The 27375-nt window shown below is 39.6% G+C and overlaps 1 protein-coding gene across 2 annotated transcripts in view; it reads right to left on the bottom strand.

Annotated features, from left to right (window-relative positions):
* Positions 1-411: 411 nt before the first annotated feature.
* LOC140469631 (protein crumbs homolog 2-like) overlaps positions 412-27375 on the bottom strand; it is a 184144-nt gene continuing 157180 nt past the window's right edge. For both annotated transcript variants that reach the window (XM_072566321.1, XM_072566322.1), the window contains 5 exons: positions 24922-25087; positions 21537-22404; positions 19898-20014; positions 16020-16146; positions 412-2307 (listed from right to left, as the gene is read on the bottom strand). In XM_072566321.1, the coding sequence (XP_072422422.1) occupies positions 2086-2307; positions 16020-16146; positions 19898-20014; positions 21537-22404; positions 24922-25087 (1500 nt within the window). In that variant the 3' untranslated portion in view covers positions 412-2085. The remainder of the gene's footprint in view (positions 2308-16019; positions 16147-19897; positions 20015-21536; positions 22405-24921; positions 25088-27375) is intronic.

The following is a 27375-nucleotide window of genomic DNA, read 5'->3' as shown; positions in this document are numbered from 1 at the left end:
AAGTGTTGAATGCACTACTGCATTTGTGTCATTTTTTAGACTCAAAATATTAGAGTTTCAGCCCATTGTTTCCTACTTCCACCTGACCCGATTGAAATGGATACAGTTTACGTTTAAGTATGGAAATCATTGTTTTTCCTAACCTAAGAATTAATTTCACACCCCATTGTTTTACATAATTATTCCACGTTCTGCCATACTAATTTTAATAATGCTGCCTATCACTTCATTGTATAATTTGGAAATACTGGGGCCAAGAAGTGTGGTGCTGGAAAAGTGCAGCTGGTCAGGCAGCATCTGAGGAGCAGGAGAGTCAGCGTTTCAAGCATAAGCTCTTCATCAGGAATGTCAACTCGAAACGTCGACTCTCCTGTTTCTCAAATGCTGCCTGACCAGCTGTGCTTTTCCAGCACCACACTTTTTGACTCTGATCTCCAGCATCTGCAGTGCTCACTTTCTCCTTTTTTAGAAATACTGTTGACAACGCACTTTATTTTATATCCCATTGCTGTTATTTGTGGAGACTATAAGGAAAATGGAAGCAAAGTGTTTGACTAAAAACCTATGTTTTGAAAGTAATCAGTCAGGAAAAGTAAAAAGGATCATTTCTATGGTTAATCTTAGAAGCAGCAAACTACCACAGCGATTACAGTTCAAACTGTGCCAAAACACATTGTGTGATTAGATTGAGCAATTGTTCAGAAAGCTTTTGAAACTTTTGTGGTGCAAGCTTAAGATATTTAGTATAAATTTATGTTGTGTGTTGCATTTGTGAGCAGCAAATAATTTGACTCTAACCACTTGTGTACTTCTAAGATTAACCTATTTCTACACACTATCAATTAGTTCTTACCAACTTAAACCATACTTGGTGCCAGAATCTAGTTAGAACTAGTTGAACTACTGGATCACTTTTTACCAGTTGCAACTCCTATATTGTCTTCAGTTTCATACTGATGAATAAGCTGCAGTTTACTAATGAGCATCAAATAAACCTTTCTGTTGGTGGAGGCTTCATTATGTTCCACATCTCCATTCTTGCTTCATCCTTTTCATGTTGACTGGGGCTATAGGTCCCCTGTGTTGTCCTCTTCTTTCTCATAGCGAGCACCAGAGCCATAACAGCAATGATGCAGATTGCAAGTCCTCCAGCTGTAGCCACAGAACCACCAATAATGGGAACATAATTTTTTTGTGTAGTTCCATTCTGTTATAGAACATCGCCATTGAGTAAAATGGAAGTGAGAAAGTTTACACCATTTATTGACCCTGTCCAACATCACACATCTGACCTGAAGTAACAAACTTTCATCCTGGCTTTATGGGGAGATTTTTCACACAGTAGCAGTTTGTCAATAAATTAGGCAGGAACAGTTAATCATTGAGAACTGTTGATGCAACAAATGTATGAACTTTTAAGATCAACATGTCTTTAATTAGACATGAACAACATTAGACAATGATATTAGTTCCAGGGAAGATTAATTTTGTATAACAGATATCATCACTTAATATGGAACTCTTGACTTGAGAAAAAAAACACCTCTACCATTCACACACTGCTAACATTTTTTAAAAATGGAACTTCAGATGGCATTGTATCTGTTTTTAAGGAACTATTTAATACTGAAAATTACTTCACAAAGTTGCCTATGTGAAAATAAATTTTCCCCATAATTTCCTGTTGGAGAGCAAGAGCTTGTTTAAAAGCTTTTCAGTCAATACAAGACGCTGATGGAGGATTAGAATAACCAGTGAAAACTACTTCTGAGGCGGAGATGATCTTAGTTGATGTGATGTTGCATTGTGTCATTACGTAAATGGAAATGCTTGAATTTGTCTTGGTTGACTCCTGTGGATACTGTTATAAGTTACTTCATCCATCTGGCATTGCAAGAAGCAGAATACTGAGGGTGAATTTTCCCACTGGGGGTTTCACCAGCTGGATTTACCATGATGCTTGGACTGAGAGAATGTGCTTGTTTTGTATCAGAAACCAGTAGTATTCAGCACATATGTCCGTCACATATGAGGCCTTTTTTTCCAAAATAAAGTATTTGTTTCTCTAAATGTTCAGTTGAGTCATTATATCAAGCGCTCTTCAGGTGGCACTTTAAGGACACTATCCATCTCCAGTCGAGCCCCTGCCACTTCTTGTTGGCTTGGATTGTACGTCCCTTCTGTCTGACGTTTTTTACGTGCAGTAAGAATCACAAAAATAAGAGCTATTACAATCAGTAGCACACTTCCACACACCACTGGCACAGCTATTGCCAGCAATGGGACAGCGTCGGCCTTTTTCCCTCTCTGTAAAGATAATGGGAGACAGTAAATGGGTACATACTGTTATAGGTTCTGTTAAACACATTCACAATACCCCCTGCATCACCATCGGGACTGACTATCATGAAAGTTACTTGATTCAGTTACCAGAAGCAGACATGCACCAGACAAAGCACAGGACAAGTAAGCAGGCAGACAGGGAAATTATACTTGGCATTGTTAATCAAACAGAAATAGTGTGCTGATATCAAATTAATAATGTGGCTTGGATTACCTCAAGCAATCATTGACCCAAACCAGTGGCACTTGTGAGATCTGTTCTGAGTCGTGAATGCCTATCTGAATAATCTTCTCACACAAACAGCCAAAAGTCCCACTTTCAGTGGTTGACACAGGATTGAGGTGATTGGTATAAAAGCGGGCTTATCATCTGGCACAAAAGGAAAAGCTTTGGCATTAATTCAGTCCTGGAGTGTTTGTAAATTCTAGTGTGCTTTGTTTAATGTGAATGATGAAAGTAGCACAGAGAGCAGCCTATATAAACTCACATCCGAGCAACTCGAGTAAAATTGCTGTTCTTGGTAACGTCAGTGTTTTGTTTTTTACACTGATTATTAAGTTTAGTTTTCATTGTGCCTCTTATAATACCCCATTAGATTACAGATTTGAGTGGATCTATTACTTCAACTATCAGACCAGTACTGTAAAAATATCTCAAACACAAAAATCAGTGCTAATCATACCAATATACCACAAATACTTTTACTATTAAGGGGAAATCTATTGCTTTTTGTCTCATGTCTCCTGTTTCTGTCAAGAATATTTTTTTCACTATTTGAGTAACTTACTACCCTTGTATCAGAAAATCCATTTTCTTTTTAATTTAAACTCAAACTAAGTTTCCAGTTAGAAATATAAATGTCTGCAATATTTGCTTTTTTAAAATTTCTTGCTTCCAGACCAGTTAAAAGCGTTTAAGTTAAAACAGGACAACTTGCATTGTTGAAAAATGTGTTGCTGGAAAAGCGCAGCAGGTCAGGCAGCATCCAAGAAGCAGGAGAATCGATGTTTCGGGCATAAGCCCTTCAGGCCTGTGCCCGAAACGTCGATTCTCCTGCTTCTTGGATGCTGTCTGACCTGCTGCGCTTTTCCAGCAACACATTTTTCAGCTCTGATCTCCAGCATCTGCAGTCCTCACTTTCTCCAACTTGCATTGTTGTCAATAATGGCTTTAAGTCGAATCAATGTATGGAGATATTATTGCTTTCATTCAGTAATTTCTAACCAGTAATCTTTTAATTACAGCTCACAACAAACAGCATATTTGCTTAATCTAGCACTGAAGGTCTTTGAGAGGCCTCCAATAATGCATATTCGATGAGAGTTCAAACTGTTCTTTGCTGAAGTTATTTGATTAGGCATGCTAAATAAAATGACCAACTATCTGATTTACATGTAAATACAATGAAGAAACTTTTAATTTATTGGAGCTTTTCCACAGATTTTGACCATTACTGTAACTGGCATTTCTTTTATTCGTTCTGTCCTAACTGTAATTTGTCATGGGTGTTGAAAAGCAAGAATTAATCATTCACATTATTTACTTATGTCCTGAACCAAAGTTTAATTATGTTGAGAAGTGTCATTCCTGAGCCCCATTCATTTCCAGTTGACTGAAGATCCTCAGTGCCAAGCTTGCTCAAGGGCAGCCATTTGCACCTCACTCTCCAGTTCATGTTTGAGCCAAGGATGCAATAACTTGGGGTTATTGGTGAGTAAAACATGCTGCTGATAACTACTTGCATCCATGCTGACAATCGGAAGTAGGTCATAATGCAATAATTCGTAAAGTTGGATTTTTGTCCATTTTGTAAATAAGACGTAATGGGACAATTTGCCACATTTTCAGGTAGATACTAGTGTTGCTGCTGTACTGGAACAATCTGACTTGGAGCCAGGACCTGGGAGAGGGGCACGTATTGTGGCCCAATAACTAGACTTGGGGCTCTAGGGGACCTGCTGTGCCAAGTCAGTGATGAGGTCATTGAGTTTGGCTTTGGGCCATTGGGTCCCTAAGTTCTGCCCCTGCTCCTGAGTGGGGATTGGCTAATTCTGGAGAGCAGGTCTTTAGGTCTTTACTGCCAGGATGATGCCAGGATTCATAGGTTTTGATTCAAAGCAATCAGTGGATTCATGATGTCACATAGAGTGAACAAAGTTGGTTAAAGACTGGCCTCTGCGATGATAGGCATTGTCCACATGGCACTGTACATATTCTTTTTGTGGACTGTAGCAGTTCAAGAAAACAAAGGGCCTTTCTTCTATGCTGTAGATCTCTATGGCTCTGAGGCACCTCACAGACTATATAAGTTTATACAGATAAACTTTGTTAAATGATTGTAGACAGGAATACAAACAAATACGTTAACCAGTATACAGAGGAAATGGGACCTTAATATCATTGGATAGTGACTGGAGAGCTGAGATGACAGTCCACCTTTGCTTTCTTGTCTGGGGGATAATTTAATGATCATTCTAAAAATATCCAAGAGGTAGAACTTTGGATAGAATACTTTTTTGTGGATTTTGAGGTTACAAGTATCCAGCTTTTTGCAGATAAAGTCCCATTTGATGAGTGACCGGGCCTCTGCTAGTGTCCTTAAGTTCCACACAACAGGACAACTGAAGTCCTGCAGGTTCTCCGCAGATGACTTCAATCTAACGGTACGTCCATATTTACGCATTCAATAACATACTATCATGAACCGCATTTATGAATAGATGGTAAATGCCTTGCTAATGGCAGAGTTACCACTTAATTCTCAATACTGGAAAAAGTTTCAGCATGCAACCAAGGTGATAGGATCCCCTTGTGGCACAATGGTATTGTCCCTACCCCTGAACAAGAGGACCTGGGTTCAAGTCCCATCTGCTCTTCAGGTGTGTAATAACCTCTCTAAGCAGGTTGATTAAAAGCATCTGCAAGGAAAGTGAGAATGTTTCCTGATTCTGACAGACAGATTGGAGATAATAACCAAGCCCAGTGGAATAAGGACTTCACAAGGAGCCAATATCAATTAAGCTAATCACCAGCTCTTTATTATAGCTGCGATTCTCAATGCGGTAATATATTTTTCAAACCAATGCATACTGAAATTTCTTAACAGATTTCTTAAAACAGCCTTTGAAGTTTGGTTTATTGACATTTATATTCTGCTTAATGCTGACAATGAAATAACAACCTCTTTACAATATTAACAAATGGGTATATGTGGGACAATCAGCTGTAAGTGGTTGTACTGCAGCCACAATATTCTCTCAATTTTGCCAAAACAAAATGCAATCCCATTTCAGTACTAATCCATCTTCTGAATTTCAGGAGAATATATATTTATTATTTAACTACAGGAATGTAGATGCAATGTTAATTGTGAGCCTGTTGTTAATAGCACAAAAACAGCATGGAGTAGTTACGATACAACAGGATGCTAACTGGTCCTTCCTACCCATACCAATACATTTACCCATTTTATATTAATACTAGAGATTGTAACAAAGAGGTGCGATAATTTATTCTTATTTCAAATAAGTGATTATTAACTTCCAATTTGTATGCATAATATTTATTTTACATTCTAATTAGGTTCAGGTGTTGTACAATGATGCTTACTGTCCTGCAGCATCAGCTATTGGGAATTTTCTGAGCTTGCCTTACCTAAACCTGTAACACCACTGACAAATCTCTTCCCAGTCTCCAAGGACAATAAACACATCTTATCCAAACTAACCTCATAGCTAAAATTCCTTATCCTTGGACCCATTCTGGTAAAACACCTCTTTGCCATCTCAAAGACCCTCACGTTTTTCCTAAAATGATGATATAAAATGTAGACTATTGAATTTTGAACTCCATTGTCTGATTCAGTACCTGGGATTTTGGTGGCTTGAAATGGTCTTAAAAGAGGAACCAAAAATGCTGACTTAAAATGTCCACAGGTATCTCTTGACCTCATACATCAGTCAGGTTTCATGAAATCAACATGGATCAAACAAAAGACTGCCTTAACTGAAACTATCATTTCCCCAGAGGCAATGAAAATAGCCAAGAAAATCATCTAACAGTGACATCCCAAAATATCCACATCTCCTATCTGATTTCAAGTTGGAGATGAAATGTCACTCACACCTGAAGTACATAAACAAATTGTTTTTTCAAATGGTTCCTTGTTGCAGAGCAGAGAAGATCAATTTTGATTACTGAACCTTCAGGCCTTTCAGCTTCCCCATCACCTTCTCCTTAGTCGGGGCCATTACACTCTGCCCCCGATTCTCTTGAAGTTCTGGTGTGCTGCTAGTGTCTTCCACCATGGGGACTAACACAAACTACTTATCCAGTTCCTCTGCCATTTCCTTGTTCCCCATTACTGCTTCTCTGAGGCTGTAATGCCCATTCTTATCTATCTCTTATTCTATACCTAAAAAGAACTCTTGCAATCTTCTTTAATATTACTAGCTAGCTTACTTTCATTTTTCGTCTTCTCCTCCCTGATTGTTTTTTTAGTTGTCCTCTGTTGGTTTTTAAAAGCTTCCCAATCCTCTGGCTTCCTATTAACCTTCACATTGTATGCTTCTTTTTTTGCTTTCATGTTGTCACTGACTTCCCTTGTCAGCCAAGGTTACATCCCTGAATATGTTTCTTCTTCCTTGGCATAAACTCCTGCTGTGCCTCCCGAATTATCCCTGTCATTGCTGCTCCACCATTTTCCTTCCTCGGCTCCCCTCCAATCAACTCTGGTTGGTTCCTCCCTCTTGTCTTTGTAGTTACCTTTACTCAATTGTAATACCATTGCTTCTGATTCCAGTTTGTCCCTTTCAATCTGCAGGGTAGATTCTATCATATTATGGTCACTACCCCCTAGGGATTCCTTCATATTAAGCTCCCTAATCAAGTCTGCCTTATTACACACCATCAAATCCAGAATTGCCTGTTCCCAAGTGAGCTCTACCACAAACTGCTCCAAAGAACTATCTTGTAGACATTCCACAAATTCCTTTTCTTGAGATCTGCTACCAGCCTAATTTTCCCATATTCCAAGCCAAAAGGCCGAGAAGCGAATGTCGACTTGCATATTAAAGACCCTATGATTACTGCAGTAGTGCCTTTCTTATTGCCTTTTCTACCTCCTGATTTATTTTCTGCCCCACAATATGACTATTGCTAGGAGGCTTGTACACAACTCCCCTCAGGGTCATATTTTCTTTTGGTTCCTCAACCCTATACACCCAGATTCTATACCTGCTAACTCTATTTCACTTCTTGCTCTCAATTTGACTTCATTTCTACTTTCTGATAGGACACATATCCCGGATATTTAGTTCCCCACCCTGTTCCCCTTGCAGCCACATCTCTATAATACCCATAGCATCGTACCTACTGATTTCATTCTGGATGACAAACTCATTTACTTTGTTTCATGTACTGTGTGTATTTAAGTACAACACCCTCAGTCCTGTTTGACTGCCTCCCTCTCATAATTGTCCCTTTATCTGCTGTGCCTGATGTTAGATTCCTGAGTTTTTCCATATCTCTGTCCTATTACTTGCCCTGCTGAGCCATCTCTACTCCCTCCACCACACCCAACCTTTAACATTTTCCAAAATTTTCCAAGGAACCAAATCCACTTCCTCCACTATTTCCTCCTCTGTCTACACCCCTAATTATGTAATGCACCAGGACTCTGGTCCCATCCCAACAGCTCCCTCCTTCCCCAGTACTGATGCCAATGTCCCATGAATTCAAACCCATTTCTCCCACAACAATCTTTGAACCACACATTTACCCCTTTAATCTTGTTGATCCTGTGCCAATTAGCTCGTGGCTGAGGTGGGAATTGCGGATTATTACCTTTTCAGTTCTGCTTTTTAATTTAGCCCCTAGCTGCTCATATTCCTCAGCAGAACATCCTTCTGTTTTCTACATATACCATTGGTACATATGAGGACCAGAACAACTCTATCTTTCCCCTCCCATTCCAAGTTCCCCTGTAGTCCAGATGAGAAATTCTCAACCCATGCACCAGGCAGGCACCATATCCTTCAGGACTCTTGATCCTAGCTACAGAGAACATCGACTATCCCCCTGACTATACTACTCCGAGAACAACTACGCTTCTCCTTTCTCCCTCCTCTTGATTGGCTCTGTGCACAGGGCACTATGAACACTTTGCTCATCCTTCCAATCAGCAAACATTTCGATGAGATGAAGAATGAGAAGCTGGCCAAGGGAGCATTGAAATAAGAGTCTACAGTGACAATGGCAATGATGAGGGTTTCAGGATTAGATGTGCTGAGGCAGGGGTGGAGATGAGCAAATTTATAGAACTGGGACTCCATGTGATAAGGTCAGAAGCTCCGTTCAGGATGTGGAAGTTTCAAGCAGTCAACCTCTGCCTGTGACAGTTGGTGTGGACAGAGTTGATAATTAGGTCCAAAGATATTGTCTTTGGCCTTTCCAAGTTGAGCCAAACTGGGTTTGCAGAAAAGCAGACTAATAATACAAACTACAGTTGAGAAGAAGGGTTTTATAAGTGCGGTTTCCCCACAGGAATCGCATGTTTCCAGTCTAACGAGGAAGGAGGCATTTCGGGACCAGATTCTATGAAATGAAATGGATCACATCAAGTGAAGAACAGTTTGGGAACATTGTTCATGGTAACATCACCTCATGCTACTCGTGGACTTGGAGGAATTTTGAGTATTTTTACTAAATTAGAGAAGGGCTAATTTCAGTGGGGTAGGTACTCCAGTTAAATTGGAATCAAACATTGGCAGGGAACAATCGAAAGGAATAATAGGCTGCCTTTAAAGAGGTGATGTTTCAGGCACATTTCAGACATATTCGCCCAAGGGAAAAAGGTAGCAAACAAAAACCAGAGCTCCCTCAATGTGAGAGAGAGAGAGTATAAGATGAAGAGAAATAAAGAGCATTTAACAGAGTGACATTGCAAAGCAAACCAGGCTGAATTTAGAAAAGCAGCATACAAAAAGACAAAGAGACGGTATGGGTAACTAATATAAAGGGCAACTCAAATATGTCCTTTTGGCATATAAGTAGGAAAAAAGCAGAAAGAGGAGGTCTGGTCCAATTAGACTATTCAGAAGGCTATTCAGTTCACTGAGTTATCCCTGCACTCAGTATGACCATGGCTGACTGGACATTTCAATGCCTTTAACTGGTTCCATTTTTGGGTGTGTAGTCATGGCCAAGTGGTTAAGACAATGGATTTGAAATCCATTTGGGTTTCCCTGCAAAGGTTCACATCCTGCTGACTGTGTTTCTTTAAATTGTAGATGAATATTGATCAAGCAGGTATTAAAATGTAGTTAATATTGATTAGTTACAAGAACCAAATCAGAGAGAGAGTAGAAATTATGGGCAGGTACTGACCACAATCTTTCAATTCTCCCTCAATAGATGGGAGGTGTTTGAGGTTTAGAAAGGGTGCAGAACTTCCTCCTATCAAAGTTGTGGCTACATTCCTGAAAAATGCAACTTTAAATCAGGCAGCTTTAAGGGGATTTTCATCTTAAAACTGGAGTTAGGTTCTTTCAGACCTTTGTTAGCAGAAAAATTAAAACATTATAGCCATACCCTCTAATTTGAAATGCAATTCTTTAAATGGCTATGTTCCTACATTGGCAAATAAAACTGATAAAATAAAGTCGATTTAAAACATAAAATAAAAATACTTCCTGGAATGGACTATTTGAATGTGAGGTAATTGCCCGAAACGTCGATTTCGAAGCTACTTGGATGCTGCCTGAACTGCTGTGCTCTTCCAGCACCACTAATCCAGTATTTGAATGTGAAGTATGCAGATTCTGCTGCTTATGATCTGTTCCGTTCGCTCGCTGTATTCCTGCTGGGAATGTCGCTTGTTCCTAGTTGCAATGTTGACATTGATTGCTGCCATCCCTGGTGTCCATTCACTGGGAGGAGCAACCCCTCTTGGCTGACTTTAGGGGTCCCGGCCCTTATCCCCATTTTCCTGACCATCAAGGCCTTGATTGGAACTGAGCTCTGTGGCTTTTCCTCCTTCACCCCTATCTCTAGGATGGTGCAGGGCCATGGGATACCTACAGGGGATTGAAACCATCATGGGATGGGGGACCGAGAGTGATGGGTAGCTGCTGGGTTTGGTTTGAGCTGGCGTGGGCTGAAGGGTGAAGGCCGATCTGGGCTGATGCAGTTTGGTTGCTCCCCTGCATTGCTTCACTGGCAGGAGGCACTGGGCTCAGTCATGGTTGGCATCGTCCGACCTGGGGCTAAGGGGGAATGTGCAGAGAGCGAAGAGCAGGTAAGTTGTACCAAAACTCTGTGGTCAGCTGAGAGAAATTTCAGCAGCCCTGTCATGTCTGGGGTCCTGAAGCTGTCTATGGGACAGAATGAGGATACCATGTACTCCTGAGGGAGGGGTGGCGATGCTGTCAGACTGTAGGCTTTGGAGAGCAGGCTGGAGCCTGGTAGGACTTTCTCCTGCAGACACAGGCAGCACTGCAGCATGGGAAAGGCCATCTAGGTGTTGTCAATGTATGTGCGGAACCCGATGCCATTTCTTTAAATGAATGTGCTGAGGATCAGATGTGGGTGGGGAAGGAGAAATGGCAGAAATAAATCACTTTCCTAAATATGTCTTGTGCTATGTATGACCTGAAAGTAATTACACTCTTTCCTCATTATTCACTGATTCACTACCCATGGACTGAGTGTCCAATTCCTGACACCATCCTTTTTCTCTCCATTGATTTGTTCACACAGTCCCTTGCAGTAAATAGGAGAGTTACATAGGAAGGGTACCTGCCCATTTTGTTATCAATGGGAAATCCATGCCCTATTTCCTCTGAATAACAAGGATTTTATGCATTGACACTGATCTGGAAAAATGCTCCATTCTGCAGCATGAACCTTCCACACTGTAGTATCAGGGAAGGGGGATATTATCTAATATAAGGCAAAAGTGTCAGTGGATATATTTGCACCAAAATGACATAAAGCCAGCAACATGTAAATCTAACCATTCCTTTATCCCTTTTTTTTTGCTTTGGCTGTGATGAGGTATAAAAAGAATACACTAGATATAATTAAAATAAATATGCATTTCCATGGCGTTATGAAACAGGCAAAACCAAATGTTTTTTTAACTAAGAAACCAAACAGAAGAGTTAAAGCTCTACATGCAGGGTGAAATGAACTTTGAATGAAGATTAGATAAATCACGTAGACATAATTAATCGAATAACTCCTGGTTTCAAATTCAATTTAGCGCTTGTCGGCAGTGATCTATGATTAAATTTCACTCTGCATTTGGGTTTATTGACTGATTCTTTAAAAAGTCTGGTAGGTCCAGACTAAGGTGACAAGAATATGGCAATAAGACAAACTAATTGCAGTCTATTATTCTTGTACTGTACTAATTGCTGCACTTACAATCATAATGTAAACATCCAAGAAGTGTTTGCAACTTCTATAATACTTTGTGTTATCCTTTTAATGTTTCTGATGAGTAACAAGCTGTTAACATAATGAAGCTGCATGAATAATAAGCTCCTTCACTATATCTTAATCTTTATGCTAATTGCAGACACAGAAGCAGCGTGATAAAACACACAGCCATGTGTCTCTAAGATTACCAATTAATGCCATTGGTGACAGAAGATTAATGCCATCCTTACAGAAATAACTGTCAGTCACATCTGTTTGTGAACCTGGACCAATACTCATTCAGATAAATATCCCAGCAGGAAGTACCATGTGTATGTGTCAGTGGGTTGGATAATTATCTAAAGTGCCACTGGTATGAGCAAGATCCAAGTCTTCCTAAGCAGATCTGGTAACGAGTAAAAGCACATTGAAAATTGTGGAGCACAGCCAGCATAAAGCATACAAATAATTTATTCTAACATAGTGCACTATGTGCCATTCAGCAAATGTTAGTAGACAAAAATATTTCAATAACCATGGAGCAAAGGCCTAGTAAAAGTTATATCAGTGAAATGACTTCCTTGTTAAAGAAAGAATTAGTTAATATGTTAAAAGGAGAACAGGTGTATATCAGCTAGATATTGCTGGCAGATTATTCCTCTCCAATTTATTAACTTGCCAAGATAACTACTCTAGTTGCCGCAAAGAATCAACGAGCATGGAGTTCCATACTGGTAGACCAGACAAAAGAAATAAACTATACACTCTCACAAAGTAAACTACAGAGAAAAAAACAATTGGATTAACCATCACAACCTCTACCATCTAGAAGGACAAGGGCAGTAGATACATGGGAACACCACTACCTGCAAGTTCCCCTCCAAGCCACTCTCAATTCTGATGTGGAAATATATTGCCATTCCTTCAGTGTCATTGGGACAAGATTTTGTAATTTCCCTCCTTAATGGCATTTGGATCAATCTACTCGAAATGGATGGCAGCGGATCAAGAAGGTAGCTCACCACCATCTTCTCAGGGCAATTAGGAATGGGCAATAAATGCTGGCCCAGCAAATGATGCCCACATCCCATAAATAAATAAAATAAGCTGCATTGGAATCCTGAACTGGAGAGGATTAGTCTTTTCAGACTAAATCAGTTGGGAGATAGGAAGATTAGGCGACTTTGGTTAAAAACATACTCCCAGTGATATATTTGTGAAAGAAAACTACATGACAGACAAGAAGACAAAGAGTAATGATTAAAACACATCACGTTATGCTTTAAATATTTCCCAACTCCAAGAAATGATGTTCCATTGCACGTTATAACAGTTGTGAGGTGATGGAAAGCAAGAGCAAATGAGAAGCAAGAAATTCAAGGTCACAGATAAAGCCATGCTCAGTTTTGGAGAAGACATTCTGATAACAGTCAGTTGATTGCACACAATAGCACTCTCCATGGTAACCCATGTTCTTTCATCTACTGCCACCCAAAGGAACACAGCATGTTCCAGATATCAATTCCAAGAACATATTGGCAACTGTGTGAGTCCAGCCTGTGAAAACAGGGTGCTTGAAGCAGTGCACTCTGGAAGAAGGAACCATTTGAATGATAGCAGATTCAAGCATTCCCACCTGACGTAAACAAGCAACACACATACACTAACACATAGAATAACAGAATTAATAATTCCCTGCAGGTCTATAAAATATTGCAGCATATTCTATTTACAAAATAGAAATTACATGCAGTTAGCTATGAGCTATTAAGAGAGTTCAAGCATATTCTTTATGCATAAACTGCGTTCAAAGAAAAGTGATTGATGCAGCTTTTCATCATGCACCTCTTCTTCAAGCTGGTTAGTTTGTGGGTCTACAGCTGAAAGGAAACCCTGAGGGCTGGTGACATCTCTATTTTGTCAGAAATAGCAATAAATTTGTTCACAGTACTCAGATGGTTGATTTTGTTCATGCATTCAAAAACAATTTATGTTAAAATTAAGATAATCTGTTTTACAATCCAAATAGTTCAATGTTTAAGTTTTCTTGTTAGTGAAATTATTGTGTTCAAATTCTGTTGAAAGTCATCAGCCTGTAGTCAGTTAACCAAGAGCAAATATTTGCTGTAAATGTTAACCACATTTATAGGCTTCACATCCTTCTCCTTAACATCAGTGTTTACTAAATAAAGTAGGGCATGTAATATTGTGTTCCAGAGTTCCAAGACTCAACTCAGGATGGATGTAAGATGTGTATGTTATGATTCAAACTGAATCTACATCAACATTAATAGAGAGAGTATTTGCAGCATCAGTGATGTGATGAGTATTGACAATATTTGTGGGCAGCACGGTGGCACAGTGGTTAGCACCACTGCCTCACAGCAGCAGAGACCTAGGTTCAATTCCCACCTCAGGCAACTATCTGTGTGGCATTTGCACATTCTCCCCATGTCTGCATGGGTTTCCTCCCACAGTCCAAAAATGTGCAGGTTAGGTGAATTGGCCATGCTAAATTGCCCGTCGTGGTAGATGTAGGGAAATGGGTCTGGGTGGGTTGCTCTTCGGAGGGTCGGTGTGGACTTGTTGGGCCGAAGGGCCTGTTTTCACACTGTGTGTAATCTAATCTAATCTTAAAAAAAATATACTGAGACTCCATCCTTTAACTGGTTTTGAATTCCTAATTTACTACTATTAGTTTGGTTTCTCAACCATCTCATTTTAAGTAAAGCTGGCCAATGTCTTTAAGATTGCTGCTTGAAATCATGCCGATTGACCCTTTGCTTAACATCACTTTCCTTTTATAGTTCAGGATAAATCCCTGCATGTTTAAACTCTGACCGTGCTATCTATGGGATACTTCAGCTTTAAAAATATTGTCACTCCACCATTAAATCAATCAGGTGGAACCATGAGAAAAATGCCATTTGTTAACAAAATTGTCCATTATTGTGACAGGAAGGATTGCACATTAAATGTGGGAGATTTCAAACAGAGACAGACAACAGAACCTTCATCAAAGTTATGAGATTGTGAAATTTATTTGCAGGATTGATGGTTGTCAAGATGTGTTAATATTCACGATTATATTGGTTAGGTAGATGAAAAAAATTAGTTGTATGTTTGCATGTTTAAAATTCCAAAATGCTGACAGCTTTAAGGATATTATTAAGCTGGAGAGGGTTCAGAAGAGATTTACCAGGATGTTGCTGGGAATGGAAGGTTTGAGTTATAAAGAAAGGCTGGAAAGCCTGGGACCTTTTTCCCCTGCAGTGTATGAGGCTAAGAGATGACCTTGTAGAGGTTTATAAAATCATGAAGGATATAGATAAGGTTAACGGTAAGTGTCTTTTCCCTAGGCTGGAGGATTTCAAAACTAAGGGGATATATTTTCAAGATGAGAGGAGAGAGATTTAAAAACAAAATGATGGACAAATTTCTCACACAAAGGGTGGTTCGCATGTGTGAAATGAACATCCTGAAGAAGTGGTGAATGCAAGCACAATTACAGTGTTTAAAAGACATTTAGTTAAGTACATGAAGAGGAAAGGTTTGGAGGGATATGGGCCAGGCATAGGCAGCTGGGACTAGTTTAATTTGGGATTATGTTCGGCATGGACTGGTTGGACCGAAGGGCCTGTTTCCGTGCTGTTTGACACTGTCTCTATCAGAGAAACAGCATTTCCCAATTACTTTTTGGTTGTTTTGTTCTATTCCTTTTGAGCTGGCAGTGAATGACAGAGTAGGAAGTCAATGGGATTTTATATTGGCGGAGGAGATCAATCAAGTTATGAGATTCTTTGCAGAGAAAAGACTAATAAATGAAAATGTTATGCTTCTGCTAAGTACTTTGCACAATAACCTGACTGAGAACAGAGGTGCAGACTTCCACACATTTAAAGATGCATTGAAATATCTGCTGAGGTTGCAGGTGTCAGTGGAAAAAAAGCAAAGCAATTTCTGGTCTTCTATGGCTAGACAATATCACTTGTAAAACATTATGACCATCAAAGATTTGTCCAAAAACTTTCAACAGAATGAAAGATGCCTCGACTGGCATAATATTCCATACATATTAGCTCATTAGATATCTTCATGGCAAACATCAAATCTCTGGCTTTATTAGACTTAGATTAGACATTTAATACCAGATAAAGTCTATTTTTGATTCCCTCATGTTCAATACATGTCAAGACTGGAATTGAAAATATTTTTGCCAAAGCAACATTGAGCATAAGAAATAAAGAATGCTTACATCAAGCTCGCACTGATCGCCTGCAAAATTATCTCCACAGGCGCACACAAACTTGTTGACCAGGTTATGGCAAGTCCCTCCATTCTGACAGGGATTTGAATCACATTCATTCACCACTTCTTCACATCTAGAAAAGTTGAAGTTGAAAATTAACGAACTAGGAGAAACCAAATCAATTTGATAAATCCTTCAATAAAGGCAAAATACTCTGAAAGCTGTACGTCTGAAACCAACACGTTTCTCCAGAATGCTGGAGAAACTCAGCAGGTCTGGCTGCATCTATGGAGGGAGAAACACAGTTAACATTTTGCGTCCAGTACGACTCTTCTTAAGAACTAAAAAGCGATTAATGAGCGGCATACTGGACTTGAAATATCAACTCAGTTTTTCTCTCCACAGACAATGCCAGACCCAATTGGATAAGCCAATCCCTTTCCCAAAATGATCTGGTGTGATACAGATTGTTGGTCATTTTTAATCATGGTCAGTACTTTTCCTACTGTCTATATTTCACATACCAGGAACTGCCAGCATTGTTCATCAACACTGTACTCTGTGTCCAGAATGTTAGTTTAAAAATGCTATTTTATAGCACCAATAACCTGAAATCTTTCATTCATAGCAACGGATTTCATGTCAATTTCTCAAAGTAAGGAAATACTGTTACACGCCAATTTTGGATTTTAAAAGGTTTTCATGAATTTCAAAGTAAACACAGGTATACCTTAAATTAATAAAATAGGCATCACAATATTTAAAGTTTCCATGCCAGTACTTTGATCATTGTACACTTTCTGGAGCATTCAAATAGTTGTTTTTGGCTGTAAAGTGGAAAATTCTTAAGAGACTCATGGCATTCAGGAAATATTCAGATCAGTTGTCTTGAAGTATAATGTTACTTAATCGTGTGGCAACTCAGAGCACAGTTTATTCTTAGCGAGGTCAGAGTAATTGCAAGTACAACATCAAAACTCTGAAGAACTTTAAGGATTTGGAAATGATAGTCTTTCATGCTGCTTTATTTGGGGTGACACAGTAGTTCAGTGGTTAGCACTGTTGCAGTGCAGCACCAAGGACCTGGGTTCGATTCCACCCTCTGGTGACAGTGTGGAATTTGCACATTCTCCCCGTGTCTGTATTGGTTTCCACCAAGTGCTCCAGTTTCTTCCCACAGTTCAAAAATGTGCAGGTTAGGTGGATTAGCAATTGGATATGCAGGGTTATAGGGTAGGAGGATGGGTCTGGATCTAATGCCATTCAGAGAGTTGCTGTGGACTTGATGGACCGAATGGCCTGCTTCCATACTGTAGGGATTCTATGATTTGGGATGAAAGGCTTGATTGCTGGGCCTCTTGCTGAGATACTTGTATCATCGACAGTCACAGGTGAGGTGCCGTAGACTGAGGTTGGCAAACGTGGTGTCACTGTTTAAGAAGGGTGGTAAGGACAAGCCAAGGAACTATAGACCAGTGAGCCTGACGTCGGTGTTGGACAAGTTGTTGGAGGGAATCCTGAGGGACAGGATGTACATGTATTTGGAAAGGCAAGGAGTGATTAGGGATAGTCAACATGGCTTTGTGCGTGGGAAATCATGTCTCACAAACTTGATTAAGTGTTTTGAAGAAGTAACAAAGAAGATTAATGAGGGAAGAGCAGTAGATGTGATCTATATGGACTTCAGTAAGGCGTTCGACAAGGTTCCCCATGGGAGACTGATTAGCAAGGTTAGAACTCATGGAATACAGGGAGAACTAGCCATTTGGATACAGAACTGGCTCAAAAGGTAGAAGACAGAGGGTGGTGGTGGAGGGTTGTTTTTCAGACTGGAGGCCTGTGACCTGTGGAGTGCCACAAGGATCGGTGCTGGGTCTGCTACTTTTTGTCATTTACATAAATTATTTGGATGCAAGCATAAGAGGTACAGTTAGTAAGTTTGCAGAAGACACCAAAATTGGAGGTGTAGTGGACAGCGAAGAGGGTTACCTCAGATTACAACAGGATCTGGACCAGATGGGCCAATGGGCTGAGAAGTGACAGATGGAGTTTAATTCAGATAAATGTGAAAGCAAATTTGCATTTTGGGAAAGCAAATCTTAGCAGGACTTATACACTTAATGGTAAGGTCCTAGGGAGTGTTGCTGAACAGACACCTTGGAGTGCAGGTTCATAGCTCCTTGAAAGTGGAGTCGCAGGTAGATAGGATAGTGAAGAAGGTGTTTGGTATGCTTTCCTTTATTGGTCAGAGTATTGAGTACAGGAGTTGGGAGGTCATGTTGTAGCTGTACAGGACATTGGTTAGGCCACTGCTGGAATATTGTGTGCAATTCTGGTCTCCTTCCTATCGAAAAGATGTTGTGAAACTTGAAAAGGTTCAGAAAAGATTTACAAGGATGTTGCCAGGGTTGGAGGATTTGAGCCACAGGGAGAGGCTGAACAGGCTGGGGCTGTTTTCCCTGGAGCTTTGGAGGCTGAAGGGTGACCTTATAGAGGTTTACAAAGTTATGAGGGGCATGGATAGGATAAATAGACAAAGACTTTTCCCTGGGGGTCGGAGAGTCCAGAACTAGAGGGCATAGGTTTAAGGTGAGGGGGGAAAGATATAAAAGAGACCTAAGGGTCAACTTTTTCATGCAGAGGGTGGTAAATGTATGGAATGAGCTGCCAGAGGATGTGGTGGAGGCTGGTACAATTGCAACATTTAAGAGACATTTGGATGGGTATATGAATAGGAAGGGTTTGGAGGGATATGGGCTGGGTGCTGGCAGGTGGGATAGATTGGGTTGGGATATCTGGTCGACATGGACAGGTTGGACCAAAGGGTCTGTTCCATGCTGTACATCTCTATGATTCTATGATTCTTTGGTAAGCTTAGCCCATTGCTGTTTGGAAGAATGAAAGGTTGATCTTATTAAAATTATAAGATCTTGGGGGACTAATCTCAGGCAGATTCCCAGAAGATGTTTCTTCTTGTGAGGAGACTGGAAATAATGGACCTTGAGAATAAAAGGGTCTCTACTTAAAGAATGAGATTAGAAAATTCAACTCTGAGAGGTTAATTAGATGCTTAAATTCTTTTCCCCTGAAGGTAACCGAGGCTGGGTCTTCGAGTTTATTCAAAGCTGAGTAGAATCGAATTTTTAACAGACCACAGAGGCAAGGAAATGGTGATAAATTCACAGGCAGATCAGACATGGTCTTATTGAATATTGTGAAACAAGCTCAATGTCAACAGCCTTCTCCTACTTCCTAAGACTTTTATTTGCCTGTGTACTCTTTCATGATGAGATATCTAGATATACAAACTTACTATTCAGAAGTTGTTATAATGCTTTGAGATTCTGCTGGGTGACATTCGAACAATTTCTGTAAAATAAACTATTGTGTCTTGATATTACTCCCTTCCCTTTGACTATTCCTGTCTGCCTATGTCTACCCATCTTTGAATAGGACACCCATGATTCTACAACTGACCATGCACATGTGAATTACATTAGACTTCCAAACACATGCCTTGTCAATCGGCCCTATTGTGGTGCAGTGGTAGTGTCCCTGTCCTGGAGCAGAGAAGCCTGGTTCAAGTTCCACCTGCTCCAGAGGTGTGTAATAACATCTCTGAACAGGTTGATTAGAAAAATGTTATTCTTTTTTAAAAGAAATACCACACCAAGGAGCTCCTGTGACTCAAAGGTAGTGTCCCTTCCTCTGAGCCAGAAGGCCAGGTTCAAGTCTCACCTACTCCAGAGATGCGTGATAACATCTCTGAATGGGATGTTTAGAAAATACCTGACACCACACCAAGACCAGAAACAATGGCATTTATTAAAATATGGAAACAATGTGAGCAATAGGTTTATTGGGATTACAATGACTGCCTTTACCTTACTCCAGTAAAGCCTGGTTTGCAGGTACAGTTGGCACCCCACAATCCATCAGTACAAAGACCTCCATTGTTACAGCTGAAAAGCTCTCCACATTTGACTGGTGGGTAGGGCCATCTAAAACAAATTTAATATGTTGTTAATTCACATGCAAATTAGATTTGCATCATTACAGATGTCAATTCACGAACAATAGAGTAGATCCTTAAATATTCAGCATATTGTCAGGGTAAGAATACAAATTTGTAAATCTTTTGAAATTGTTTGTCTCACATCACCTATGCCATTTGAACAACACATACATCTCTCAAAATTGCTTCTGTATGTCATTTATTGAGCTGTTAGAAGGTAAATATCATTTGGTCATTTTGGAGCAGACAGAACACAGACACATGAAATAATAATGATTTCTCCCCTTGGGTATTTTATGTTATTTTTTAATTTATTATGTTTTCCAAAGTATTAATGGATTAGATTTAACTTCATATGGAGAAAGCTAATCCCGTTATTTACCTTTCTCCAATTTTTGTTTTAAGTTACTCTCTCACTCCTATCTCCAGCCCAGTTCTAAACAATAATTTACTTGGTTTATGGAATATGGCTTTTGTCCACCCTTGTACTACCCTGGATAACGATGAAGTATAATTTTCCATCAATTTTAACGGCGGTGGATTTCTCAAGTCCTCTATTCCTATGTAATGCGTAAAAGATATATTCATGGTGGTGCACATTTTATAAATTCAACTATTCTGTATTGCTTTAAATGTTTTTTTTATGAGGAAGGAGCTAAAGATTAATAGAAAATTTATGGCATCATATATATTGGCAAGGAATTCTTTGTCTGAAACTCAGATTTAATGTAGTGTACAATTGTAACACTGTAGTAGGGAATCTGTAATTCCAAGCCTCACGTTGCAAAAGGAATTCTTCACTATCTTTAAAAGTTGTCATGTTAATAAAATTATAGAGAAGTTGTTTCATTCTCAACTTTTGCTTCTTTTATATTCAGTCCATTTGTCACATCCATCAATACGCAATTAAACAATTTAAATGTGCTTATCAGTCAAATGAGAGATATATTTAAGTCAAAACAGTTGATCTTCATTGAAAAATTTAAAGGTTTTATCTAAGATTTACATTGGTAATGAATATATACAGATTTTAGATTTTGTTTCTAATTATGTGTTTTTAAAAATTCTGTTATATTTCCATTTAAATCCTTACAATACAGCTTAGAAATTAGGGCAATTTGGAGACAGTTTCACATCTCTGCCAGAGGAATTGGCAGAACATGGGTTTGGATGAAAGATTTGGTTGTAACATGATCAAGGACATTGTGAAATGCAGCTTGTAGCACGTAATGACAGTGCACGTAATCAGCCAGATACATGAGAATTTGGGTATCTGTCTCTGGTTCACCATATATTTATAACAATTAATTGAAATAAACAAGATATTTAAAATAAATGACATTAAAACATTAGGAATCAATACTAGGATAAACCAGATATTAGATGAGTCTGGAGGCAACTGTTATTTTAATGCCTGTTATTTGTGTGCTAGTTGTTTTAAATAACTTCTTAAAATTTTTAATAGTTCCAGTATACGGAATCAAACATATATAGAACAGTATGCTTACTCGCAGTATTGTCCAGTGAACTGGTTTGGACAGTTGCAGAAATACGAGTTGATACTGTCAATGCAGGTCCCGTTGTTTTTACATGTGTGGTTCACACAGTCATCTATATTACTCTCACAGTTTTTCCCAGTGTAACCCAGGTCGCAGGTACACTTGTAGCCTTCCAACAAATCGCTGCAATTACCATGAATACAGAGAGTGGACGCACAGTCATCAACGTTGAGTTCACATCTGGGGCCTTCCCATCCTGCCATGCAGTTACACTGGTAAAAGTCAAATAGGTCTACACACGTTGCATTATTTTGGCATGGATTTGAGGAACATATTTCTGTGCCAAAGCATCCAATATCAGCTGGGGGGCTACTTACTAGAATAAACTGTTCAGTATTTGTCAAAATATTTTGCTTGAAGTAAGGCAAGTATATTCCACCAATTTTAACCACACCGAGACAACCTGTAAAACTGTCACTTAGGGTTATATTCACATTATGTTGAAGAAAATTTAAATTCCCAGCAGTAACTGGACTGGTAAAATTGGAATTTCCATTAAGAATCATGGTCCACTTTGAAAACATCAAAAAAGGCTCCACCATTGTAATGAGCACTGAGTGCCACTGTCCATCAGAGATATTGACATTGCTAGAAAGTGTGATGGCTTCCAGACTATTTCCACTGTACAACTTGAACTGCAAGTAAGAGTTATGGATACCAAACCAAATGGAATCAGCGCCATTGCTCGCCTGTAGCAGGACAGCATCCTCATTTCTGGTTTTGAAGTCCATGGAAATACTGATGAGATTTCTTGTGATAAATCTGTTGCCAGTGTAGATCAGTGGATTTTCACCTTGAAATGTTGCATTAGCATAACCTGTAAACATCCACAAAAATAGAAGGTAAAAGTTATCTCCTAGAAATCTATGTTGGTCATTCAGCTTTGGACTCTTTCAATGACGATGTTTTAACACAAGAATGTACTTTGAAGAAACAAATATATTTGCAACTAAACCTACATTCAAACCTACAACCAAACCGACATTCCTACATTTAAAATCAACTGCCTCCAAATGGATCATGTTTGGTTTGGAAATACCCATGCGTGTGAGTCACTGCCAAATTACATTGGCTGAATTATTATATTTTAATTCTGTTTTGTTTGTTCAGAGGACATGGGCATTGCTGGCTCAGCCAGCGTATTTTGCTCTTTGTTAATTGCCCTTGGAAAGTTGGTGATGTGTCACCTTCTTGAACAACCACAGTCCAGTGGGAGGGCCTAGATACAGCCACTGTGCTGTTTGTAAGTCACTTTCAGGATTTTGAGCCACAATGATGGGACAGTGATACAATTCCAATTCAGGATGAGTGAGTGACTTGGAGGAGAATTTGCTGGTGGTGGTGTTCCCATGCATCTTCTATCCTTGTCCTTCCAGGATTATGGGTTTAGAAAGTTCTGTCAGAACAGCATTGGTGAATTGTTGCAGGGCATCCTGTAGATGGTATAATAGTGTGGTCACTGCATATTGGTGATGGAAGGAGCGGGTGTTTGAGGTAGTGGGTATGATACCAGTCAAGTCAGCGGTTTTGTCCAGAATGGTACTGAGTTTATTGAGTGTTTTTAGAGTTGCGCTCATCCAGGCAAGTAAACAATATTCCATCATGTTTCTAACCTATGCCTTCTAAATAGTCAGTTGGCTTTGAGAAGTTAGGAAGTGAGTTACTCACTACAGAATTTCTACAACCTGTTCTTATAGCCATAATATTACATTGCTGGTCCAGTTCAGCTTCTGTCAATGCTGATACCCTCCAGGATGTTGTTAATGGGGGATTTAATGATGTGGAGAGGGGGTTGGATTTTCTCTTATTGGAGATGGCTGTTGCCAGGCACTTATGCGGCATGATTGCAAGTTGTCATTTAACAGCTGAAACCTGGTGTTACCCAGGTCTTACTGGAAATGGATATATACTACTTCAGTTTCGGAGGAGTCATGAGTGGTGTTGAATATTATATATTTTTCAGGAAACATTCTGACCTTATGTTGGAAGGAAGGTCACTGATGATGCAGCTGAAGATAGTTGTGCCAAGGAACTCCTGCAGAGATGTTATGGAGCTGAAATAATAGAGTTCCAACACACACAACCATTCTCATTAGAGCTCAATATGACTCTAACCAGTGGAATCTTTCTCTGCTGATTCCCATGTTTTGCTACGGCTCCTTGTTGCTGTAGCAATCAAATGTTGTCTTGATGTCAAGAGCAGTCACTACCACCACTTCCTCTCAAACTGACCATCAGTGATGAGTTGGTTGGTTGGTTAGTTAGCTCACCGAGCTTCTGGGTTATTGTGAAGACGTTTTGTTACCATGTTGGGTAAGATCATCAGTACAACTATCAGTGAGCAGGTTATTGCTGATTTCAGGGATACAAAACGTTGCTGTGCCCAGTAAGTTTCTTTAAGGCACATGAAATTTTCTCAAAGTTTGGTTAAACTAGCTTTGATGAGCAACAAAAATCATACTTTCTGACTTTCTCCTCATCCATAGGCAATAATGTGTGATAGGCTGATTTTGCAAATTTGGGATTCATAGGTTGCAATATATTTAAAAATCCTATATTTTTCATGTATTCTTCTAACCTCTGAATATTTTGTTGTAAAATGGGTTTCCTTTTAAAACTGGCTTCTTAGTATTCCTTATTTAGTTTGTCCTGTGCAGCACGAGACCTCATTTAACTGTGTACAGGTGTAACTAGCTTTCTACAAGCAGAAACAAAGGATTATCAGGAGCACACTAATCTATTATGAAAGCAGTGTTTTGAAAAAATCGGATCTTGATACTTAGAAGAAATGAAAACTAACCTCAAATGGGGAAAGTGGACAAAGGTCAGCCTGGCATTATGATTAGCTGTCCATGGTCATTGAATGAGAGGGTTTAGACAGCTGACTGACACAGAATAAATAGCCTGTTCCAAAATAAGCTGTTTCAATGGAGATGGCTGAGGATGAGGAAGAAGAGAGAGAGAAGGATCCAGGGAAATGAGACACTATGTTCTTCAGAGAAGACCAAGCGATCCCCTGTATCAGCCCAAGGGAAGATCAAACACTGTCACCACCAAAGATGCACAACATCAGGGGTGAACACTTCACCCCTTCAAAACTGGCACCTCTGTTTCTCCCATTCTACAGAACGGCTTCAGGATTGGTGAAGTGTTCTTATCTGTGTCTCTCTTTATCTAATTAACTAATGTACCATATCTAAAACACGGCATCTTCAATCAACTTTCAGAAGTTGCTGCAAATTGTTAGCTGCCTAGATATGGTAACTGCGACCATGAATCCCACCACCCCCCCAAAAGTCAATAATTTGTTAAAGTGCATTCTTGTAGTTCTTACATTCATATCCACTCGGATGATCCTGACAGCAATATCCTGCAGGGCACGGATCAGTCTCACACCACACTTTTGTCTCACAGATCCTTCCACTGTACACCGGTGGACATTTACATTCAAAGTCATTCCATGTCACAGTACAATTGCCTCCGTTTTGGCAAGGCGCAGTCTGCACACGAACAATAAAAATGTCATTGATACAAGTCAATGTCTTGTTCACTACAAATTATTTTGTCTCATCTGTCAGTGATTACACCAACCTCTCTATTTCCTACATTACAACAACAATTTCATTTCAGAACCGCTTAATAGGCTGTGAAGTGATTTGAGTTGAAAAGTGTGGTGCTGGAAAAGCACAGCACAGTAGGGGGAAGGGGGTTGAGAGATAAATAGGAAGGGGTGATGGGGCTGGGGGCAAGGTTGCTGGGAAGTAGATGGATGTGGTGGGTGATGGTGATAGGTCAGATTGGAGGGTGGAGCAGATAGGCGGGAAGCAAGATGGATAGGTAGGGGAGTTCAAGAGGGCGGTGCCGAGTTGGAGGGTTGGATCTGGCATGAGGTGGAGGTCTGTCCTAAACTCCTGAAAGATTCCATATATATATGAAAGTCTTTGTTCTCTTTAGTAGATTTTAATTTTATGGTCAGTTTTAATTTTGTGTCTGAAGAAGTTAGTCCAATGAAAATTTGCAAACATGTTTTTGGTGAAAATTTCAGCTCCTACCCAGCAGGGATAATTTAACCAAGTTCTATATGTTTAGTTGAATGATGCTTCAAACTACCATGCAACTGAACAGCAGCAATACTTAAACAGATGAGATCAGCAGGAGCTCAATGTAGTATTGAAATCAGCACCTCCCTTAGTAATAGCTTAACATTTTTCAGGTAGGAATACATCAAATATAAAATGAAATAATTCTGGGAAATTCATAAATTCTTTGTGTTTTGATAGCCCATAACTGTTGCATTAGTCCAGCTAAGGAAATAAAGATTAAAACGTCACTCTCCATTCTGACAGATTGCACAAACAGAAATAGGATTGTATGTGTTAAAACTGCTTCAAGTGATGAGTTGTTCTTTTCCATTTAAAATTCTTGTTTCTACTTTTAAATTTATTACTTAATTACTTTATTTTATATTTTATTTTCCTTTCCTTTATTCCAGTAAAACCTTCACAATTGGCAACTTGAGCCAATTGATAAGAAACTGTTTCTTGAGCTCAAATGTTTTAGATTCAAATCTCAATCTCGGTCTTGAAGACACAAAACTAGGCTTGCTTTGACAGAAACATGGTTTTTCAGATAAGACATGAAACTGTAGAGTCATAGAGTCTACAGCACGGAAAAAGGTTCTTTGTTCCTTTGACTCCGTGCTGCTCAACAATAACCACCTAACCATTCTAATCCCATTTTCCATCAGTTGCCCTATTGCCTTGTATGCTTTGGTATCACAAGTGCACATCTAAACACACTCTCAATGTCCTGAGGGTTTCTGCAGGAAAAGTTCCAGATTCGCACCACCCTCTGAGAGAAAATAAATCTCCACCACTTTATCTTCAATCTATGTCCCCGTCATTGATTTCTTCATCAAAGGGAAAAGTTCCTTTTGTACTACCGTCTCTATGACCCTCATAATCTTACACATCTCAATCATGTCCACCCTACCCCCACCTTTTCTGCTGCAAAGGAAAATAATCCCGGTCTGTCCAATCTCGCTTCATATCTACAACTCTCTAACCCGGGCAACATCCTGATAAATCCCCTTTGTACCCTTTCAGTGCTATCACAACCCTCCTTCACACAATGGCCTAACCAATGTGTTATACAGTTCCAGCATAACCTCACTGTTCTTAAACTCTACACCTCAGCTAACCAAGGTATGAGTCCCATGTGCCTTCATAACCACTTTATCCATCAGCATGGATACCTTAAGGGTTTGGTAGACATGCACACCAAGGTCCCTCTGATTCTCAGTGCTTCCAAGGTCCTATCACTCATTCCTGATGAAGGGTTTTTGCCCGAAATGTCGATTCTCCTGCTCCTCAGCTGCTGCCTGGCCTGCTGGGCTTTTCTCGCACCATATTTTCGACTTTACTTTTAAGCTGGCCTATTACTTTTACACTTCTCTGAAATTTGCCTCCGTATCTGGTCTTCTGATTCTCTCAGACTGTTTAGGGAGCCTACAGTACACTCCCAGCAATGTGATTGCTCCTTTTTGGTTTTTATGTTCTACCCATAGGGCCTCATTGAGGACCCTTCTTGTCCTCCTTCCTGCTGTAACTGATTTCCTATTCATTATTATGACACCCCCCCCCCTTTCCTTTGTGTTAACTTTCTTTCCCTTACTCTAGTTTGGTTTCTGACATTAATTGATAATATTGGCCCTGGTTTTCACTTATTCCAGTTGTTGCTCAGTTAACCCTTTTTTTCCAAAATAAATACACGCTTTAAAAACACAAAC

The sequence above is a fragment of the Chiloscyllium punctatum genome, chromosome 49 (assembly GCF_047496795.1).
Source record: "Chiloscyllium punctatum isolate Juve2018m chromosome 49, sChiPun1.3, whole genome shotgun sequence".
Taxonomy (NCBI): Eukaryota; Metazoa; Chordata; class Chondrichthyes; order Orectolobiformes; family Hemiscylliidae; genus Chiloscyllium; species Chiloscyllium punctatum.
This window is presented reverse-complemented; position numbering and strand designations above follow the sequence as displayed.